Here is a 23202-nt window from a genome sequence, read left to right as displayed (position 1 = left end):
CCCCCAGTTTTTGTCAAATGTCTACGTTTTGAGACCCCCAGAGTCCGAAAAACAGGTTTTTACGAATGTCTCTGTCTGTCGGTCGGAATATATGTATGTCTGTCTGTCTGTCTTCCTGTGAGAACGATAACTTTTGGAAAAATTAACCTATTAGATTGGCCTTTGGTACACTTTTTAATTGTCCTAAACTAAAAGTCAAGTTCGTTAGCCAGCTATTTTGGACAGAAATTCAAAATGTTAGAGCATTTAAAAAATTTTAGAGAACATTTTTTTTCAAGTTTCAAAAATTTTCTGTATGAATATTTATAGTATCCAAATAGATGAACAATTCGACAAATTCAGATCAGTTCAAAGAGTTCATACATTTTTTAAACAATTTAGAGATTTTAAAAAATTTTTTGAATTCTTCTGAAGTCTGAACTCTTGAATTTTGTGAATTCTTTTGAAGTCCATAAATGCTTGTGCACCCTGTACATTCTTCTGAATTCACTAGATGCTTCCTAATTCTCTTAAATCTCCGGAATTATTCTCAATTCTCTGATAACTTTTGAATTGTCTGCTGTCTTTTGAATTCTCTGAAGTCTTTTGAATTCTGCGAATTCTTTTGTACTCTCTTAATTCTTTTGAATTTTGTGAATTCGTTTGAAATCTGTGAATTTTTTTGTACCCTGTGAATTCTTCTACACTCTCCAAACTCTTAATTCTTTGAATTTTTCTTAGTTTGTTGAATTCTCGCGATATCGCTTAATTTTTAAAAATATTTTTAAATTATTTTGAAATCATTAGAATGCTCTTCGAGTTAGTTTGTACTAGAGAATTCGGAAGAATACAGAGGTTCTGAAGAATTCCCAGAATGCAAAATAATTTACACAGTTCGAAAGAATTCACTGAATTAAAAAAATTGAGACAATTTAAGAAATAAAGAAGAAAATACAAAATAATTAATAGAAAACAAAATATTTCAGATAATTTAAAAGTTATTAGAGAATTCAAAATAATTCAAGAGAGTTCAGAGAATAAAAAACACTTGAAGAAATTCTAAACAATTATATGGGAAATTGCTCTATTTAAAGAGATAAAAATACTGCGTTTCAATTCTATAGACAAACAGTTAGTTTATTCAAATTCCAGAAGAAAGGTACGTCTAATTCATATGAGTGAAGCAAAACGACTGTCGACTAAGGTCCTAGACTTAGGTCATAAAAATGTCCCACTCACGCCCTTTTTAAAACAGTCAGCCCTGTACACCAGATCATGGCATTCGTCACTTCACACCAAAACCATAAAACTAAACACATACTTCTCTATGCATTCTTAGAATCGTGAGAGGAGATTAACTTTTGCTTTACAATTTCACGCATTCCAATATTCTTTCTAATACTCAACAAATTACAATTACAAATACAAAATAATTCAAAATATTTCAGAGAATTCAGAATAATTCAGGATAGTTAAGATAATATAAAAGTCTTGTAGAATTCGAAATTATGCATGTTGTGTATTGTAAAGGTTTCAAGAGAATTAAAAAAAAAATGCAAAAGAATTCAAAGGAGCAGAATTCTAAGAATTTATATGGATTCTGAATTCTTTTGAGTTCTGCAGGTTTCAAAATACTCGGAGGAAGTTAAAATAATTGAAAGTGTATTCTGAAGGACAAGATATTTTCTAAGATTTAATATCTCGTCGCTCAGTTGTCGTGTGAAGTTGTACCCTTGATGTTCAGAACGTACTGCAAATTTGAAATTACACGACTTTAGCTGTTTTGGACACACACGCTCTTCTGTGACACATCGATTGTCTTAAATCTAACGCGTGCTTCTGATTGGTTAATCCTCAATGGTTACTCATTAATTCTTATTAACTGTACAAACAATCTTTATTATTATTTTCGACTCCATTTTTTATGAGAAATTGAAAAATACAAAAATGTACCTTGAGAACCGGGACAACTCTGTATATGTAAAACGTAATGCATTGGTACAATGGGTCGTCGAAGATTGTGTACTATATGGAACATTTTGAGATACATAGAGTGAAATTCATGGCAAGAACTAAATCCAATTATCAAATTAGAAGAAGCCTCGAGGAGATCAGGAAACCCCACAAGGTCTCTGTAAGCTACGACTAACGTTGTCCGAAAACGAGGGTCTTCTTCATGCCTTTCAAAGGCTTCTTGATCCAGCTTGTGTCGAACGAATCTCATTTCCAAACTGGGGTAACTTTTTCTTATTTTGTAATTTAAATATTATCTTATTTTACCCTGTCTGAAAAGCAATCTTATAATCCTCAATTGTAAATATAAAAGCTTAAAACGCTGTGCTGCATGGGGTATTTTATGTTTTCCTTGTTTTGTGATTTATGGGAAGCAGTACAAAGAAAATCGTGGGGAAGGAGCTTAGTAGGATTTTCCTCTTACGTGGTTAAGAAAGTTTACCAAAGCCTCGGAGTCTGCTTCATTCGAGCGTTCACCGTTTGTATATGAACAAGTTTTGCCGTGTTCCGCCATAAGTAGTAAGCAGAGAAGAGAAGAGAAGTTGTGACAATTGGCTCGCGGTCGACCACTATTTTATATTTTGTTCGTTTTGTGCATTGAATCCGGTTGGAGCGAGCGCGTGCAGTATTGATTTCGGTTATGATTTTATAAAGATGTGGCTTCTAACAAGAACCACAGATGGCTGCACTGTTAAGAACCACCAAAATATATTCTCACTCTAACAAAGAAATATCATAAATTCTATGGCCTATTTATAATAACTGCACTTTTTAATTACCTCGCAGAAAACTATCGGCATATTCTAACGAGAATTAGATTTTCAGTTATTTTAGTCTTTTGGAATTATGTAGATTTAAATTCCTGCAGACTGATATAATCCGAAATAATTTGTTCTTTGTTTATACGAGCGAGCGGAAGTTGATGGCTTGAAAATCCAACTTTAATTCCTGCGCGTATGGCTTTTCGCTGTTGATTGGTGGTAGCTTGCGTCGATTGTCCCTCGTCAGCAAAATGGTGCAAGGTAGACTGCTGCAGCTTTCACGAGGGAGAAGAAAATTAATTTCCGCAAAGTCCACTTTATGCTTGCTCGAAAAAGCAATATATCCACTCCACGAATTACAACACTTGCAATGGACGTATTATTGTATTGCAATTTCATCGTAACAATACCCTGATTAAAATTTTACCTCATACACTTGTATTATAAGTGTTTGGTAAAATCCCAAACATTTTTAACAATCTACGCACCAGATAAGTAGCTAAATAATTTATATAATTTGGGAGTAGTTTTTCCACCGATTTGCGTCAACACATTCACAGCTCGAAACTTCAGAAAATTTAACTACAAAAATAACAATGCTTCATTATAAAACTTACAGGTTATGTTTTACGCGTGCTATTTAATTGATCAGTGAATAAGTATGAAACTGATTCATCAATGACCATGAAAGGTTTAACTACCATTTCAATCAGTGAATTTTCCAATGTTTCTGCTTTAGTCAAAATTTGGTCCTGATCATAGGTAAAACTATCAGCCCCCCCCCCCCCCTCCAACCACAAATGGCTGCTTTGTAATTTTGCACAATTAGGAAAATGCCAATAATATGCATAGTAATAAAGTGACTTCATTCACTACTGTCAAAAGAAAATTTTATAATTTTCGTTGCCTATTTTTAAGATTATATGTATTTTTTCCATTTTTAATTTTTTTACTAATTAATATTTCTATTTCTGTTTTAGGTAAGTTCCATTTGAAACCGTTATTAAGGGCATGTGAGTATTGAAGAGCTTGGTGAGATGCAAATAACTTATTTTTATATATTGCAAAAATTCTTGATTGATTTCAAATGTAACAGTAGATATGCCTGTAAAAAATAATTAGCAGTGCGAAACTTTTTTCCAGCCGGAGTTAATGTTAATGAAATATTACAAATTATTTTATTGTAGAAAATATATAGTTGGGTTTACAAATTGATATTTGAAATAAAAGTGTAGAAATGACCAATGGAGTGAAGTTTGGAAAGTTAGATTCAAAAGAGCCTCAAACGAGGTCAAGTTATTGAAACGTTCCGAGATGTTTATTTTGAATTTAGTAAAGTATTACAGATTTGAACACTTTAGATTTTTAAGCATCTCTGAGTTGATCTTATATTTACATTTAGTGCACGGAAATCATGTATGCAACAGCTTTTTCTTTGAAATACAAGCCAGAAATCTTTTCTCCAGATATTCTATTTACTTTTCGAAAGTTGTGAGAGATTTTATTGATTCCGGTCTTTGTTCACACACAATTCTTTTCAGGATGCATTGTGCACTCCGACTTTATTGAAGTGGTGCCGCGTTACATCGACGCGAATGCCAATAAGAAGCTGCGCGAGAAGTCTGTTGTTCGCATTTTAACGAACTTTGAAATAACCGATTGACCATGATTTTTCCGACAAAAAAAAAAACTCAAGTCTATCCTTGTACGTAGCGTGACTTTCAATATGACATTTGACATACCTGATGGAAGTTTCGGAATAGAATTCAATCCGTTTGGATCTGCGTGAATCAAAATGAATTCCATATTTTTATCCACATTATTTCGCATCATTATGAACGTCTACTATTCATTCTGATTGAATCCGCACGCAGAATCAGATCAATTCGCAATCATTTAAAATAAATCTCTTGTCAATCGAAATTTGTTCCAAATTAATCAACATCACTCTGAAATAATTCCGTTCAATTCCAAATGAGTTCACATAATTTTGAACCCAAACTGTTGACTCTGCGTGAATATATTCTCAGTGTGAAGTTCTTTCGAATGATTGCACTCTGGTTCCAAAACTTCAATCCTAATAATTCTGAATTATTATGAACAAAGTTTCTATTACGTCTGAATGGATTCTCATTCTGCATTCACTTGGAATCCATTCCAAACTTGTTTCGCATTACTCTAAACAAATTATTCATTTTGCCTAAATCCGTCCTCGTGTATTTTAATAAAAAATTATAATTTATACTTAGAAAGAGGGAATTTTCTTTTTAAAAAAATGATACAAGTTGTATACCAAGACAGGAAAGCATAGAGAAAAATAGTTTATGAGAAATGTGTAATGAAGAGTGTCAGTGGAGTGAGAGGTATAATTCGAAAAACATTCAATGTCAATGGGCCCGCGTCGAGAGTTCTACTTGGTGGATGTGATTAGAGTATAAAGTATGCATCTTACTATGGAATTGATCAGCTATACTCTGTTCCCTGAGAGGATCCTCTAGCCGCGCATATGGGTTGGCGTTTCTGGATGGAGGAGCGTCCTTACCCGTTTTTTTCACACGTAGTTTATTAAATTCTCTTCTCATTGGTCCCTTGGTCCTAATTTAATATTTATTACTTTCGTTGAGTTTTTTTTTCTGAAATAGTTTGAATGCCTTTTACGAGATGTTAGCTATAAAAGAAAATGAGCTCACCGCGCGTAGGTCTCGAGTTACAGGGGTCTACGGGTAGACACTTCAGTTTTTGACTCAGTCGCTCTTTTTTGTAATTAAGAAGTTAAAAATTAATAATTCTGCAATCCCCCGACTTGAAAGTAATATATTCAGAATGTTCGAATTATTCCAATTCCAACGATATTTGTCTATAAAGCTTGAAAATTGGGGAAGTAAGCTATATCATATTGAATATTGAGCTAAAGTTTCTGCGATTAAACTTCTTCAAACTTTCGACTTTCCTAGACAAGCAATGTAATGTATCACTGGAATCGGAAAAATTCGTAGATGCGGATTATGCTATTTTCAAATCGCTAATTGTAAAGTTTAAATTCTGTACATTTCCTTACTTTGATCTGCTGTAGACCAAAGACTCCTGCTGGGGTAACCTTATCCACACTGAGTTTGTGTAAGCAAACAAGCAAGTAGTAGAAAAAATAAAGCCATTGTCGTAAATCAATCGAAGAAACTAGTTTCTAATGAATTTGGAGAGGTTCGCTCAGATTGGCTGAAACATCTCAACAAATCCCTTCTTTTTGATAAATTGAACAATGGGCTGCGCGAAGAAAACCAAAATTGGTCGTTCTAGAGCAGCGATTCCCAAACTAGTGCCGCCGGCCGATGAGGCTGCCGCCGACAGGGGGATGCCACCCCGAGCCGGGCAGCCCCCAAGGGGGAAGCCAGCCCAGGCCCAGTCACTCGTCAGCCCCCCCCCCCCACCCCCGCCATGACGACCCTTTCATTGTCATGAGATTTAACGCTGTTTCAATAACTAAAATCCTAAAGATATGGCTCAATTCAATTCTAATTATCTGAATCATTTTCCTGATGTATTTTTAAGAACATGAAAAAAAGTTGATGAAAATCGGTTAACATTTCGAGTAATTAAGCATATCGTTAAGAACACGCAAAATTACAAGAACTGTCAACTGGCATTGAACATATTAACCGATTTTTATCAACTTCCTTTTCATTTGCTTAAAATTAGATTAGGAAATTGACTCAACTAATTGAAATTCAATTTATTAACATATTAACACATTTTAATTTTTCTCAACCGGTTCTAATTCTCTCGCGTGAAGCATGGTGTGTCGAGCAGTGAAGCAGTGAAGTATGACACAATTAAATTTAAATGAGCTGAATCAATTTCGTGATATAATTTTAGAAATATGGAAAAAAGTTCATACAAATCGGGTAATATTTTCACTAAATTTTCCCAAGAAAATACATTACTGGACTACTTTGCTGCGTAAAAAAAGTGCAATAACTTTTGAAGTTATTAACCGATTTCTTTCTCTCTTTTTCTAATGTTCTCGTCTTAGTCCAACAAATCTAACGCTGCCTATGAAAATTCACTAATGAATATTTAACTAAATTTTCCATTTTTCCTAATCGGCTCTAATTTACTTATAAGCGCAAGGTCGAGCGCGACAAGCCAACATTATGAAAAAAATGTGAGGGTGGCAGCCCTACCGCTCCCCAGAAAGAGCGAAAAAAGTTTGGGAATCGCTAATCTAGAGGATCTTATCTCAGGGAACAGAGTATAGTTTGTATACTTTTGTGTGATCTGTGCCATATGATGATATTGTGAAGCTCTTTGCCTGCAGTGATTGATAGAGAGATTGATGAACGACCTGTATCGGAGCGGTGTTGCGGAACGAACGTGTTACTTAAATAAACAAGATGGGAAGGGAAGTCCGTTTCTCACTTTTCTCGTATGACTTTCTTGATCTCTGGCTTAATGGTACAATGTTAATAATTGCATACTACAGTTTCGGTAGTTTTTTGCCCACATTTTTCAGTGATCATAAGATTTTGTTGGAAAAAGGTTGGCTGAATGGAAAATATTCAGTTTCTAGAAAAAACGCCGTCATTTTATCCTTTATGGCTTCCAAAGTGAACATTCTAACTCTCTTAAAACGAAAGAGTCAAGTCTCACTGATTAAACCAGTGACAGAATTTCACTGAGTGTACTGGTGAAATGTCGCTAATTGAATTAGGCAGTCGTACGCGTTGCCCATAAGCTGGTTAGGTATGCCACTTTTATCATTCATCAGTTTGATATTAACCTTTGTATTAATTTCCAAAAACAACCAATTCACAAGAATAAATAAGGGCCAGACTGTAATGTAATAACGCAATTATTCCATTTGTGGCTAATACTGGTATTAGCCACGAATCGAATAATTGCATTCATTTAACCAATCCAAATTAAAATAATTTTCTTTAAATTGTTTTATTTCAACATGTAATATAATAAGATGTTATATACTTCGCTTAACCGTGGGAAGGCTCGATAGTCTGTATCACTTTTATGATCAATAGTTGAATCTATTAGTTGGCGTCATTATTCTATTTCAGGCACTGTTTTAGTTCAGTCACTTGCTGGTTCACCCAGTCAAAATCAGAAAATCAATAGTTAATCAGTGATAGTTCACAATACTGGTTTAACGAGTGACAATTTCACTGGTTCAGTTTAATAGAGAAGCATTTTGTTAAAACCACAGAAAAAATGTGTCCAGCTTAAAGGAAAGTAAATTTTTTCTATATTTACAAAGGCTGGTCAAACTCTTAATGTATTTAAAAATGGTTGCAACTGTTCAACAGACCGTGCAAAAATCTGTTAAAACATGCAAGTCAAAATTGTTCTTATTTTACACGAAAGCAGTTATTACATTCAAAGAAGAGCCTGTCCGCATAAGACCCAAAAATTTGGTCCACTTGCCGTTTTTAAATATTTGTCAAGATGATAAAAAGAATGTCTTCATAAAATGCCACCTCATACGACTACACTTTCCCCAAGTTTTAGGTCAATCGATTTTTTGGGTGGGTACATTGGCTTAGGAAAGAGCTTAGGGAATAAATATAACAAAAAATTGTAATTATTGGGACTAGGAACAGGGAATTTAAAAAAAGAAATATCATTTTTACAATTAGAGCAGGGAATTTCAGTAAAGAAATATAATTTTGACTTTGGAACATGAAAATTCGTAAAGAATTATAGTTTTGACCTCTTAACAGGCAATTTTCACAAAGAATTCAACTTTTTTTCTTGGTGGCAGGGGATTTTTAAAAATAATTATAATTCTGAAATAGAACCTGTAATTTTCGTAAACAATTGCAAATTTAATTTTAGTTTAACTTTAGAAGACAATATTTCGAAAAGAATTAGAATTTTTACTTTAGGACAGGAAGTTTCCGTAAAGAGTTATAATTGGACTGGGAACACGGCATTTTTTAAAAGAATTTTAATTCTGATATAGAAAAAGTTAATTGAAAATTCTTTTTTTTCTTGCAAATAAAAATTTTCCAGAATTTGAAACTTCCTTCTCCCCGTTTGGGGAAAAACTGTTTTACTAAATTTACAAATTATAATATAAAATGTTGCAAATAAATATAATTCAGGTTTGGAAGAGAGAATTTCCATAAAGAATGATCATTTTTATACTTTCTAAGAAGGATATTTAGTAAACAATTATTATTTTAGGCTTTGAGCACGAAAAAAATGTTGTTTGGGACAACTAGCTTTTTATTAGTTGAGATTTTATTAGCTGCAACAATAACTTCGAGGGTAAAAATAACTAACTGGTTTCGTGCTGCAACAAGTCGCCATTAGTACTCCTACGTAATTAATTTTACTGGCGATAGTAATGGGCAATCCCAATCAGTAGGAGTAGTCAAATTTTGCGTCATGTTCTGTATTTCAGAGGTTTCTGACAATTCGATCACATTGATTGATTATCAATATAATTTGCTGGAAGTTCAGAGTCTGCTGGAAACTTGGAGATCATGAGAAAACTTTGTAATTAAAAAATATTTTATTTGTTGGAAATGGAACTTTCAGGAGTTCGTGTGAGTCTCGAATCGTTTTGCAACAATTTTTTTTCGTCGGTCTCTTTTTAAATATACACACTTCATAGGTAGAAAGAGATTAGGTTAGGTTACTAAAATAATATCTTTAAAGTTCCACATGTCACTCGAATGAAGTATTTTTGACCTCTACGTTTGCGTTTCTTGATTTAATAGTGATTCTCCCAAGTTTGTATGCTCTCATTGAGAGGAACTTATCGTAATTGCGTTGACACCAATTCTTTATTAGTTAGTTGTCCGAACCACCTTTTTTTGCAGTTACACGGGGAATGTCTTTAGAGAATTGGAATTTTTACTTTACAACACTCCATTTTTGTGAAATGCTTCGTCTAGGTCTCTAAGAGGAAACAAAAATTCGAATTTTCGCTTTGAGACAGGGGATTTCGGTAAAAACTTATAATTTAGAGTTTATTACAGGGAATTTTTGTAAATTTATTATTTGACTTGGAACAGAGAATTTTTGACAGGAAACGGTAATATATTGGAAAACAATATTAATTCTGATTTAGAAGAAGAGAATTTTTAAAAAAGATCACTGTTCAAATTCAGAATTATAATTCTTTTAAAAAGTTAGTTCCAAATAAAAATTGTAATTCTTATGATGAGAAATTATCTGATATTTGATTGACCGGGAACTTAACATTACCCATAGCGTAGTGAACACGCATCAAGGTTTGATGTCTGTCTGTACTCCCTTTTGCAATTTTTTTGTCTTCCTGCACCGTCATTGTGTGCAATCATCTCAGAACCCTTCGTACTTGTCGAGATTACTCTCGAAAAATCCCCCTTTTCCTATTCTAGCTGAATTTCGAGGAGCTCTACATCCTTCCTAAAAACCCGATTCTATCTTTCTCCCTTCATTTCAAAACCGGTTCTGCACGACAGCGAAAAATTGTATCAATACAAGCACACTTAAATACGTTCTTTTTTAATAAACCTATCGATGCTTCTTTGTTGTGCTGTAACTCTTAATTTGCATTTAAAGCAAATTATTTATCATAAAAAAAGTCTTATTATGCCAGTAATTATCATATTAATACACGTTTCAATGAAATATGACATTAGGCATTTCAACAAATCTTCAATCTAACTCAATTAAAATTATTTTAAATCAGAGGACTTTAATTTTCGATTGAAATAGTAAATTTCTTGAATGTTTTATTTCAGATTTGCTATATTACAAGTTCGAGGAAAATTTTGTTGGATTGAAGACAAAATTAAGCATTTTGTAAAATGTAAGAGTAGACAAATTGTTCAGTACAGTGTAAAAGTCAAAGAACACGCAGTAAATTGTTACTTAAATCAATATGCACCCACCCGATTAATGATAAGTGGTAAAATTGGAGATTATATTCTTATAGCGGCGGTCGGTAAAGTCTCAGTCGGTAGTGAGTTTCGTCCTTACCATCAAATATCTCTCTCTAGCAGCTGATGATTTTACAGAGATCTCTAAAGCTAGTGTATCTCATGTATAAGATTTGAGAAATTAGAAAAAAAGTAAATTAATGTTTTTTTTTTTTTTTTTTTAATTCAGTTCTCGATACAATAACCACTGTTTACTGTTTGTTTAGCAATAAAAATATATTGATATTATGTTAGAGGAATCAGGAAGAACATACGGAATTCATCAAATTTGGTATTGATTGGGAAGCTGTGACCTCGGTCAAATAGGATGCCTTACATTAATTACAACAATACAGCTTATGCTCAAGGCAATGTGCGTAGATTGATAAAGAACAAACGAACCTTTCACCAACAAATTCGAATATAGGCCGAAAGCGTTTTTTGACTATTGTAAAAAAACCTAAACTTTGCTTAATCTGTTGATATCCTGTGCTTTCTATTAAAATTGAAATCTTTTACTTCAGATTTTCTAAGCAAGAAGAAAAGTGAAAAATATCTTTGTTAGTCGTCATTGTCTAAATGAATATCAATAATAAAAATAGTAACATTTAGAAACTCTTAATATGAAATAAATGATATAAATCGTTAAAGAGTTTTCCAAACCCAAAGGATTCTTAATTGTTTAAGCAGTGCTAGAGAAACAGCGGAAGAACATTTAAATTTTTGTATAATTAGTGGACAAATACCAAGTGCAAAAAAAGAGTTGTTTCAATCCTCGTTCTTTTGCCTTGATTTTTTTTTTATTCGCAGTTTACAAAAAAACTAATCAAATATAACTATATAATTTTTGCACTTATATAACTTATTTTAAAAAAAGGGCTGTATATATTGTCTAACTGTTTGAAAAACTAAGTGAAAAAAAAGTTTGTGCAAAATTTGTGTTTAAAATTAAAAGTAGTGGACACGAAAGACAGTTTACATGTTAATCCATGATTTTTTTTCTCTTTTACCTAAATTAAAATATAATTAATAATTTTGCAAACACCTTCAGTTGATCGAAAAATTCCGGAATTGAAAATGTATTAAAATTGTAATAAATACAATGTAATACTAAGGTATTGTGTTCATTTAAAATAAAAAGTAACGTTAACATTAACGCGTTGACAAGTTTATGTTCTTGAATAAAAAAAAACATTATTCTAAGTGTATCCGTGCATGAAGATTGCTAAATATACCTTGTGCATCTTAAATAGAAATTACTATATATTATTTTAATACCCAAAATATTTTGTGAAACATTATGTGGTGATGTTTTTAGATGGTTATGCAAGAAAAAAAACTTACAGAATGCATTCATCTACTGAAAAAAAATGGAACTATGTTATTCTTAATAATTTTCTCATTTTTTAAGAATAATTAATATCAATCTATGAAAGCAAAGCAAAATAGCAATATTTTTTATTGTAGTAACAGTGTAAACCAAAATCACTTTTTAAATTTGAATCTGCCGAGTTTGCAAAATATCCTGTACTTATACACGTATTATTCACAATGTACAATCTACCACGTCTACACAGCTTTCGTCTCGCTAAAGTATCTCACCCTGCGAGACTGGTGGCCACAACGAGGCTATGAAGCTCTCCTTAAACCTTCCCTCTCTTCAGCATTAGATACACGCTGAGCCACAATTTAAATAAAAAAATTATGTTTCCTCATCTATTGCTCTTCTAATTGGTACTTTTTCTGCGCAACTCAAACCCCTAAATAAGCACGATAATGGCTTTAAACGTAGTTTTTATGTAGTGATAGAACTGCTGGGGTGACAGTGCCACTGTGCCACTATTTTACGCATAAGGGTTACTTTTGTTTGCTGCTACTGCTGCCATCTAAACGAAATGACCTGAACTTTGAACCTGTCGCTTCCCCTCCGACCCACAAGCTCGCGCATTGCTTCGACCGTTCCTCCCTGATTTCAACCCCTGAACTTGTGCAACCCCCTCGCTCCCCAAATAACCACTCTGCAATGTTGGATTCCTCGTGATCGTTCATCATTGTCGCCGTGTCCCTATTTACCCAAGAACTTGTCCTTACTGAAGAAACTCGCTATCCTTCTTATTTTTATTTTGCCGAAATCGATACAACATTTATCTGACGTTTCGCCCTTAAAAAGCTCGACTTGCAGCTGCGCATTAATACCACCAGGTGGCCAGAATGTGAGGATGATCATCCCGGATTCAATCCCCTGTATTTCTTGGCTAGCTTGCAAATTTCGAGGCAGACTATCTAAAATGACTATTTGTTCGATATCTAACTTCATGCTTGAGATAGACAATACTGATGATGAAATGGATTTTATAGTGGATAGTGGGTCAAGGCAATTGCTCGATCACATGTCCCCTCTGTTCACCATATCTGCTCTCTTCATCTTATGGTGCAAAGTTGTGGTTTGTTATTAGAGTAGTCATGTTAGGATTGATAGTTTTTAGCCTCTAAGGACGCATTTCTCCACCGTAAACATTATTAGAGATGTTTCGATTGTGGAATAGCAGAACGAAATTATGCCTGTAACACCCCTCAGACAGGGGAAGGACTTGGTAGCAAAATGTACATGAAAATGGAAAACTTTGTATTATTGTTGAAAAGTTCCGAAAAATTTGATTCTTGTTCAGAGTATCAGTGTTGTTTGTTGTATATTGTGGACAGATACAGCAGTAATATTAATTTCCTGAAAGACTATTTTGTAACAAATAATGACCTCCAAAACTCGAGAGACTATTTTAAATTATTAAAGATTTGAATACAAATACACTTTATACACATGTCATCGGCAAGCAGTACCAGAAATTCTGTAGATCAATATTGGTAGTCATCTAACCTTGTATCCACGTGCTGAGAAAACCATCAAACACCATCATCTTTATATGACACCCAATATTTTACGACGTGATAAATAAATCCTATTTCACCCTAGCAGCTTTATCTTTTTGTGCACCAACTACTGCTGAGGGACAGAATGTATGTACATAAAAGCTACAGACATCTATTAGACCATAAATATAAGTGGCATGGGACACGATTCCTTGTGCACTCATCTCAAATTTAATAGCAGCAGAAGTACGCCTGAAGAATAATTCTTTCCTAAAAAGACGCAACCTCAGATGCGCCAAATAACTTGCAATGGGATTATGGTTAATTCAACTCGGGATGGTCATTCGTTCTCTGTAACAAGGTTACAACCACCCCACGACCCATTCATTATTCAGCAAACAAGTAAGGGATATTCCAAAGGTCGCATAACCTGGGTTGAGCCTCCGCCCTCTCTAAGCTCTGCTACCATTGATTTCATTAACCGATTCCTTCATAAAACCTCCCAAATATGTACACAACGTCCAGTGAGATAGACACGCGAATGGAAAAGGTAGCAAATCAAGGAGGGGTTTTTGTTCGTCACAATCACCGGCAGGGTAGCCGCGCCTCTATCGACCGGAAACTGCTTCAACATTTCCAAGCAGACCGTGATCCTCAGTTCTTTTAAGATTTCCTCTTCGATATCTCAACTTATTTCGTGAATTCTTTCTTAGAATTTGACTTCAGTTGGATCCTAATTTCACCCCTGAATCTCTCAACTTGGCCCCTGGCATGTCTGATCCCTTCTTACCAGCAGGAACTTGGGAAGCCATCTAAACTCTTATCCATATTTATCTCTTGATCTCTAACTCTAGCCAGTTAACTAAGGTGAAACATCATTCCCTTGCCATCTTCTGATCCTGTGCCAACATACAGCACATTCGTCGGAGGAATCGCAAATCGCCCTGATTTTATCTCGATATACCCTTGGCATCCGCAGTCTGAAGCTCGTGTCGGAGTCATCGATACGCGCCGCACTTTGCGCCCCGGCCACCTCACGAAACATCACCACGTACTCTTTTCACTCCACAATTCGTTTTCTAATCTCGTTGCTCCTCTCCTGATGTTGGTGGTCCATTACTGCTGTACAGACCGAGATCGAGGACAATGTCCCATCACACCAGTAACTCTGTATAGGTGTACTGCTGTGACAGGACAATATTCCCGACCCCGGATAGATGGTCCTGGAGTCCAGGGTTCTGCATTCACGATGTGATTAAGGACGAAACTTGGCCTAATTGTTTCCTGCATCATCTCCCGGATCTTGATCTGAATGTTGTGGTGGCGACTGATGGAACCGAATTCCCGGATAACTTTTCACGAGGAAAAGTAGTAGAAGTAACCTGGTCGGGCGTTCCGACGGCACTGCGTCGCTCGCAACGCACAGCGCCTCCTCCGCACCCTGTTTCGCGCACCGATTCCCCCGTCAAGTCGGTCGCTATCATCCTCTCGGTGGCAGTGGCGGCTATGGTCGTCGGCTCCGAGGACGGTGGGGCCGTCGACGGTGAGAAGGGGCGGCCAGCAACCCCTCGCGAGCCCACCCGCTGAGCGGCAGTAGAAGGGGGGGGGGGGCGTATTGATCCACCAGCTGCGCGCTCTCAGTCACCCTCGCCTCTCGCCGACCCTTATTCCCCCGTTCCGCTCCATTCTGTTTCGGTTCCGTTCCGTGCCGTTCGCAACTACTCACTTCTCCGCACGGCCCTTGGATCAGAGCCTTGCTCGCGTGCCCTCGGTGATGGCTTGTAGGGTGGAATGGGACGGCATTGGGGCTGGTGTAGGATTGCGGGGATTGAGAAAGAGAGAGGGTTGGACTGAAGTCTCGCGGACGTTCACAGAGTACTAAAAATGGAGAAACACGCTTCTGCTACTACTTCTCTTCTCTGCTCTACTCTGGGCCAAACTTATTATGCCAATACTATTGCGCTTACCTTCAGGCTACGAGGATTGCGAAGGTCGAAGAATCGCGGTTCAGATGGCATCTCAAAACGCTGATATTTGTTGCTCAGTCTACAGAATAAACGGAAAAATAATAAATGCCAGTTATAAATCCAATAAAGAGATAATTGAAAGATGAAGGATCATTATGATTAAGAGAATGGCTGGTGGAGCAGGGTGTATATTTGACAGGGAAAATACCGGGAAATTGGTCCAACGAGGGAAAATTGAGAATTTGATTCAGTAATCGGGATTTTTCATTTTACAATACGGCAATGAATTTTTAAGGTGTTTAAAATAAAAATATAAAAACTCTAACTGATTTGGTACAGGGGGTTTTTGAACAGATACTTATAAATCCGAATTTATAGATGGAATTTTCTAATAGATTTATGATATTTCTAATTTTGAGCAGAACATTTTTGTAAAGAATTATCATTTTTTGTTGATTCAGGGCATTTTTCAAAAGAATTATCATTCTTATTTGAAACAGGTAATTTTTAAAAAGAATGATCAATTTGAGTTTGTTTGGGGAATTTTCCAAAAGAATTATATCTAATTCTAAGTTATTCCTCTATTTAAAAAAGAAGTGAAGACATGAGAGTTCCGACTGCTTTAAGAACCAATTTTTCGAAATCCTATCTGTAACGATTTGTTGTAATTTGAGACACTTTATCGATACCTATTAGGAATATGTAAAAATCATTTCTCCTATCACTCAAAAAAACGAATTTAAAAAATATGAGAATAACAATTGGATAAGAACCATTTGAGTTATCCGTCCTCAAATACAGAAACATTTTTTGTAACGCATGTACATTTTCGCTTTTCGAGGCATTTATTGCATACGGGAAGCGACCGATTCTAAAACCGCGATGATAAGTTACAATAAATAATTGATAAAATACCGAAATTTTTGTATACTTGAAATTTTTGTATACTTGAAATTTCTGGTAATTTAGCCATTTTCCATAAATTTACGTACGTTTGGAAAATTTTTCGTTTCTTCCAAAGAGCTTTAGATGCTTTAAATTTCTGGCAGTTTTTTCTAGTTTACCATTTTATTGTTTCTCAAATCAAAAGTGTCCTCCATTTGTTACAAAAAATATAGTATACAAATGTTGATGAAAGTTGCGAAGTTTACAGTACTTGCCATCGGCTCATCTTCGGGTCGTTTTCGGCTCGCCTACGACACGCCTACAACTCCCCTTCGATTTGCCTCTGGCTTGTACAGAGCACTTGATACTTGTGTGGAACTGCCTAATTTCCGCAGTTTTAGCTCAATATACTATTTTACCGATGTTTTAACTCCTCCTAACCATTGTAAATAGTGACCATATATACTTGAATTATTTTTTATCAATTTTCTATCGTGTGGTATAGGAATAATCTTACTTTTAATTATCATCCAGTTGTCATTCTCACGTTTTTCTAGAATAAACATACCGCGCATACCAGTTTAAAACTGGATATGGACCATTTGGTTTTTTCCCTCTCACAACAGAAGAAATGTATGTGTTCCCAATGTTTTTACAACTTAAATATAAAGTTCTTGGTGAACATATGCTTCTATAATTTTATCAAGATTTTATATTTCAAAACCTACCACAGAAACCTTTTTTGGTCATCCTTTCAAAATGTCATTTTTGTTACTTGTCCACTTATCATTCTCATTTTTTTAAGTGTACTGAAGTAGAATCCTGCCTTAGAACAGTTTTGACTTGGAGGGGGAAATTATTCTGATTTGTGATAGGGAATTTTCGAAAAGAATTAGAATTCTAAATTAGGAGATGGGAATTTTGAAAAGTAAAATAATTTGCCGACCAGAAAAAACGACAAATAATACGAAATATTAAATCATCCGTCTTGTAGCCACTTTGTAGAGGATTAGTTTCAATGGAAATAGTGAGATAAAATGTACAAATTAACATTTCTTTTTTAAACGTTACGTTTTATCTGAAAAGAGCTGAAGATATAGCAAAAACCTTCGACAGTTGTTGTTTTCTGAAACTGTCATCGCGATATTCAAAGTTCAAGCAAATGTTATCTCTCTATAGGTACTCACTGAACGTCGATCGTTGAGCGAAATATTGCATTATAGCTCATGAAAGTAGCAAACATGATATCACCCGCAACCAAACAAATCAGCGGTATAACCTGAAATTAGAGAAAAGAATTAAATGTAATTGATTAATGTATGAGGGTGATTGCCCAAAAGTTGTCTATTTGAAAGTATTAGATTTACGAAACTCGGATTAAAACAGGCTTCTCTTCGAAAGGGATTAATTATGAGCAAAATCAAGTTTCAAAGATTTTTTTTTTAAATGCCGAACTATTTTCCGTTTTTGACCAATTGTCAACTCAACTCATTTGACTCACCGGTCTTTAATTTAGGAAAGCTTTAATTTTGTCCTCTTTCTAAAATATGCCTGTTTTCATTCTGATTTTCGCAAGTGAATGCACAAGTTTGATCGGTAGGGTATTTGTGATGGATATAAATTTCACACGTTGCTAACAGCTGCGGGATAGACAAAATATTAAAAAATGTATGAAAAGTACGATTTTCACTATTTATTTTATTTTGACCTGAGATTTTCAAAATATTCTGTCATTTTATAGCCTATGATAAATTAATATGGAGCGTCATCGGGCATTTTATAAGATATATTACGCAAAAATAGTGATAATTATTAAATGCAATTTGGAATTAACGTTGGCGAATCGATTTTTAACTATACTAAAATATTTGTAAGTATAAAATCATATAATATCTGTAAATCTAAAATATTTAAAATATTCTGTTACTAGTATTTAGCAATTTTTCATTTTAAATTTGTAATTTAGGACAGGTGCGATACAAGACATTTTTCGTACTTTCATTAATTCTGCTTTGATATAAGTACTCTGTTGAGAAAATGTTATTGAAACGAATTACTCAAAGGAAAAGTAGAAAATGACTGGGACTCAAAGTGGTAACTTTTTGGAAGTCGCCCATAAAAACTTACAAAAAATTTAAATACGAATTAAGTAAAAAGAGTATTGCGGTAATATTTAGCAGATATCCGATTGGGCCGAAAAGCACGAATTTTTTTGAGAAAGGCAAATAATTGGGGGCAGAGAAAAAATTTGAAATCGGTCAATGGTTGACCAATTTGCTACTCTTCACTTATAATACAGCATGGATTTTTAATTTTGTTTACAGTGCCGGCATGGAAGCAGCTGCAGCGGCGGCTGCTGCTGCCGCAGCCGCAGCGGCCAATGGGTCATCAATCGAGCATGAATTCCACAACAGTCTAGTGCCAATAAACGGTAGTCACTCAAGTAGCTCAGGAAGGAGCACACCAAATGGCAGCGACCCGGCTCCGGGGAAATTGTTCGTCGGGGGCCTTTCCTGGCAAACAAGCAGCGAAAAACTACGGGAGTATTTCGGCATGTTCGGAACAGTAACCGACGTGCTCATCATGAAGGACCCAGTCACACAGGTTGGTTCGCGGTTGGTAACGCTGCGATCCCTCCTCCTCTTCCTCTGTCTCTTATTTTTTCTGACAAATTCCATTAGTGTTCGAAAGTTACATGTAATACAAGACTTTTTTGGTGTATCTTACACGCTGTAATATTCTAAAATTGGTAGTTAAATATGTAGCAATTCGATTAAGGGATGTATGACGTATTCAAGTATTTCAAGTATTTGGCAGATGCAAGCTGTTGTAGGGAAGGTTATTAATTTATTATTATCTGTAATGTACGTAGAAGCACTGTCACGTCTACTGCGTAATATTTGTTCTTCTCGCAGTTCTTCCTACACCACTTGAATATCCGTAGAAGTTGCATTTCCATCGTAACAAGATCTCAATACTTTTTTTCAATCATACGTACATATGTATCTCTCGCGTCCAGCGATCCACTCCGATTTCAAATCAGATTCAGGTCTGCGTTGCAAGCGGATTGGATGCGCTACCGACCACATTTATCGGGTCTTAAAGTATTACATCGCGTTTCCTTTTTATATTTTCACTGAAAGAATCAACTCACCACTCGACACACAACGTGTTCAGTCTCGCTTCAGAAACAAGCTATTACACATACACACACACACACCCTTACACAAAATAATGCAATGTCCGGTGGAAAAGTTGTTTGACATGTTGTCATCGTCAGGAGGACGAGGAAGAGGAGGAGGGTGAAAAGTTTAGCGAGGTGAAAAGAGACCGCTCAGGTCATGTTGCTTGAGCCCTTCGTGTATTATAATCGATGGATGCCTCCTCTTTTTCGCGTTACAGAGAAGCCGCGGTTTTGGCTTCATTACCTTTGCGGAGCCAGGCAGCGTCGACAAGGTCCTCAAGTGCCCGATTCACACTCTCGATGGTAAGAAGATTGATCCCAAGCACGCGACGCCCAAGAATCGTGCCAAACAAGCAAACCGCACCAAGAAAATCTTTGTCGGTGGCGTCAGCCAGGATACCAGCAGCGAAGAGGTCAAAGCGTACTTTAACCAGTTCGGCAAAGTCGAGGAGACGGTCATGCTGATGGACCAGCAGACCAAGAGGCATCGAGGTTTTGGTTTTGTCACCTTCGAGAATGAGGACGTCGTAGACAGGGTCTGCGAAATACACTTCCACACCATCAAGAACAAGAAAGTCGAGTGCAAAAAGGCTCAACCCAAAGAGGCGGTGCAGCCTGGAGCACTGGCCCTTGGCAAGCGAGTCGTTCTCGGCGCCCTTGGCGTTCGACTTGCTCCCCAACCGGCGCTTCCAGTAGCAGCGGCCACAGCCTCACAGATCGTCGCTCACGCTCAAGCACAGGCTCAGGTACAAGCGGCGGCCGCAGCTGCCGCGGCGGCTCAAGTGCAAAATGCCGTAGCGGGATACGGAAAGCTCTTTGCTGGCTATCCGGCAGCTCTTCAGGCCTACAGATATGCTCCCTATCCCATGCCAGCGTCCGCTGCGGCCGCCGCGGCTGCTGTTGCAGCAGCAGCTGCAGCTGGACAAGGCCAGCCCCCACCGCCGCCACCCAACGGAGGACATGGGGGAGCCGGTGCCAATTCTCAAGCTGCAGCCGCGGCGGCGGCCGCAGCGGCGGCAGGTCAGCCCCCCAATCCCTATCAAGGGTACTCGCTCACCAATGTGGACATGTCGAGCTTCCAAGGCGTCGATTGGGGATCCATGTATGGAATGGGTATGTACGTGTAGACCCAGCACGGAGGATGGAATTGCCGATCTCAGCCAAACGATCTGGCCACACCGCAATCTAGCATCCTCGAAGCCAAATTAAATTTCCCATTCGTCTTTCCTTCCTTCCTTCCTTCCTTCCTTCCTGTAGAACTCATTTATCCCCATTCCTAACTTATTCTCCCCGACAAGATCCCTAATTGTTCATATATACATATATACATACATAGATACATACGTATATGTATGCATATGTATGACTGTTTAGTTTCCTTATTGATTAGTCGTTTAGTTCTAATTTTCGTTTCTAATTAGCGATAATCGCCTTCGGACCTATGTGTGTCACAAATAAATACTCGAGCATGTCTCCCTTCGGTTGAATTAAATTACAGAAGTAGCAGTAGCTTCGCCTCTCGAGTCTAGGTAGCGAAGGGGCCAGAGATCGATGCGGTATTTTTTTCAAGTAACGAAAGACAATATTCTCTTCTATTACTCATAGTCTTTAGGTTATAAGGTCAACGCGCGCGATTCAAGTGACTTGTTACAGTGTTTGCGTCTAACGCCGATTGAGTCTTTGCAGCTGATTCTTTTTTGTCCAAGGGACGAAAAGTTGAAGTCAAGATTATTTGACTTGCAAAGGGAAAGAGGAGATCAAGTTGGACCATTTTTCGATTTGAGTGCCTAAAAATTCTTTGCTATTGTTAGCAAGCAGTTGTTTGAATTTGCAAACGAAATTAGTAATCAAGAATGAAAACAGCAGAAATTTTCTTTTCCCTTTGGATAGTCGACTAGTAGTAGCAAGTAGTGATAGCAGTATTAGTAGTCGTAGCAGGTTTCGATTCGAGGTAGCAGAACTGTACGTGCCTGTCGATATTTTTTTTTATCGAAGACCAAGCTGCTGTTCTCGTCTGAAACGCAATAGTGAGAAAAAACTGAGAAAATCAATCTGCAAAGGCTCTAATCCGCGAGCAGGATCAACAAATAACCGTCACAGTGTACATATCGACTACCATTCGACTCTTGTTACTTAAGCTCAGAGAAGAAGAAGAAGGGAATTTGAGTAAACTCAATAATTCTAGTACTTAACGATAATACTCAATCAATAAGCACTCGACGGGAGAAAAGAGAATTGAGATTAGCTCAATAATTTAAGTCAGCGAATAAGTTAGCACTTAAGCTAAGCGAATGTACTGGTAAGGGTCGTCTCCACGATCCAAACGTTGATTTTTTTTTTTTTGTATCATCATCAGGGTCAAGGAAGCGATCAAAGAGAAAAAGGATGCGAGTTTTCGAGTAATAGGCGGATACTTAACTATATTTAATCATAACTACAGATAGTGATATTACTGGTAACATTTCGGATAGAACATTTGAGGAAGCCAGAGTAGGTGACGGAAATGCGGAAGTGTGTGTGGGGTGGGGGTGAATTGGCGAAAGGCATTTCTTTCCGTAAATTGTGCGTAGTATTTCAGATAGAATAGTGTATATTCTTTAAGAATGGCGCTTTATATTTACAAAAGTGCTTAATATTTCAAAGAAAACCTGTGAACGAAACCTCTCGTTCTACACCGCCCCCCCCCCCCCCCCCCCCCCCCCCCCCCCCCCCCCCCCCCCCCCCCCCCCCCCCATCTCTCTCTCCCTTCGTGCACCCATCTAACTCTCGTTCTATTTTGGTCTCTTTCTCCCTCTTTCCCACAAAAAAAAAGTTCAATCAAGATAGTTAAAAAAGAAATGTTCTTCCTAACCTTTTAATTTTCCATTAGAGCGGAGATTAGGGCAGAGCGAGAGGGGAGGGGGGCGGGGAATGAAGAGGTGTACATTATGTTAAGGATATGTTGCGCGAGTTGGCGCATAAAAATTAATTCTCATAGGTATGTCGCTTAGAGCGCTATCGTTTCAGTATGAATGGTCGTAGCGAATGTGCGTGTGGGTAAAAGGAGATGAAAGGGTATAACGAGTTTATGTGCCCTGCCTTTAACTTACCATATATCCAGAGTCGAGACTATCGGGAGTGTGTGGGGTCGAATACGTCAGGATTTTGAGAAAATCACTTAATTTATATTTCGTAAGTGATAAGACTTGCGCCACTTACGGGAGAGAAAAAAAAACTGACGTAGCTCGATGGGCATGAGAGAGTCCAACACGATTGAGCACTTGACGAGAAATTCTTCTGAATTTGGCGTAGGGAGGAGAACTGATGTGGTAGGTTTTGTCCTTCTCGGAGTCGAGTATCACGGTTTAAAAAAACAGTCAAAACAGTCATCAAAAAACAGTCAAACTTTCGTGTTTGCGGACTGATTTATGTCACCATTTCACGAGTTTGTTTCTTTGCCCTGTCACCGTTCGATCCTTGGTCAATTTGTAATTATTTGGTTAAATTTGCGAATATGTTGATAGTATTTTGTAGTTATTAGTTTGGATCTAACCACTCACTAGTTTAGAGCGATTATGAGAAGCATGCTGGTTGCAAATTTTCTGTAATTATTTTCCTTAATCATTTTGATGGACGCTAGCGGT

The 23202-nt window shown here is 36.7% G+C and overlaps 1 protein-coding gene across 3 annotated transcripts in view; it reads left to right on the top strand.

The window, feature by feature from the left end:
- The window catches only part of LOC117174900 (RNA-binding protein Musashi homolog 2), a 108242-nt gene extending 86320 nt beyond the window's left edge, over window positions 1-21922 (top strand). For 2 of the 3 annotated variants that reach the window (XM_033364333.1, XM_033364334.1), the window contains 2 exons: window positions 18720-18999; window positions 19798-21922. In XM_033364333.1, coding sequence (XP_033220224.1) covers window positions 18720-18999; window positions 19798-20706 — 1189 coding nt within the window. In that variant the 3' untranslated portion in view covers window positions 20707-21922. The remainder of the gene's footprint in view (window positions 1-18719; window positions 19000-19797) is intronic. The other variant, XM_033364335.1, reaches the window with a different exon arrangement.
- The last annotated feature ends 1280 nt before the right edge of the window (window positions 21923-23202 follow it).

Source organism: Belonocnema kinseyi, chromosome 6 (genome assembly GCF_010883055.1).
Source record: "Belonocnema kinseyi isolate 2016_QV_RU_SX_M_011 chromosome 6, B_treatae_v1, whole genome shotgun sequence".
Lineage (NCBI taxonomy): Eukaryota > Metazoa > Arthropoda > Insecta > Hymenoptera > Cynipidae > Belonocnema > Belonocnema kinseyi.
The sequence above is the reverse complement of the archived record's forward strand: the minus strand, read 5'-3'. Positions and strand labels throughout refer to the sequence as shown.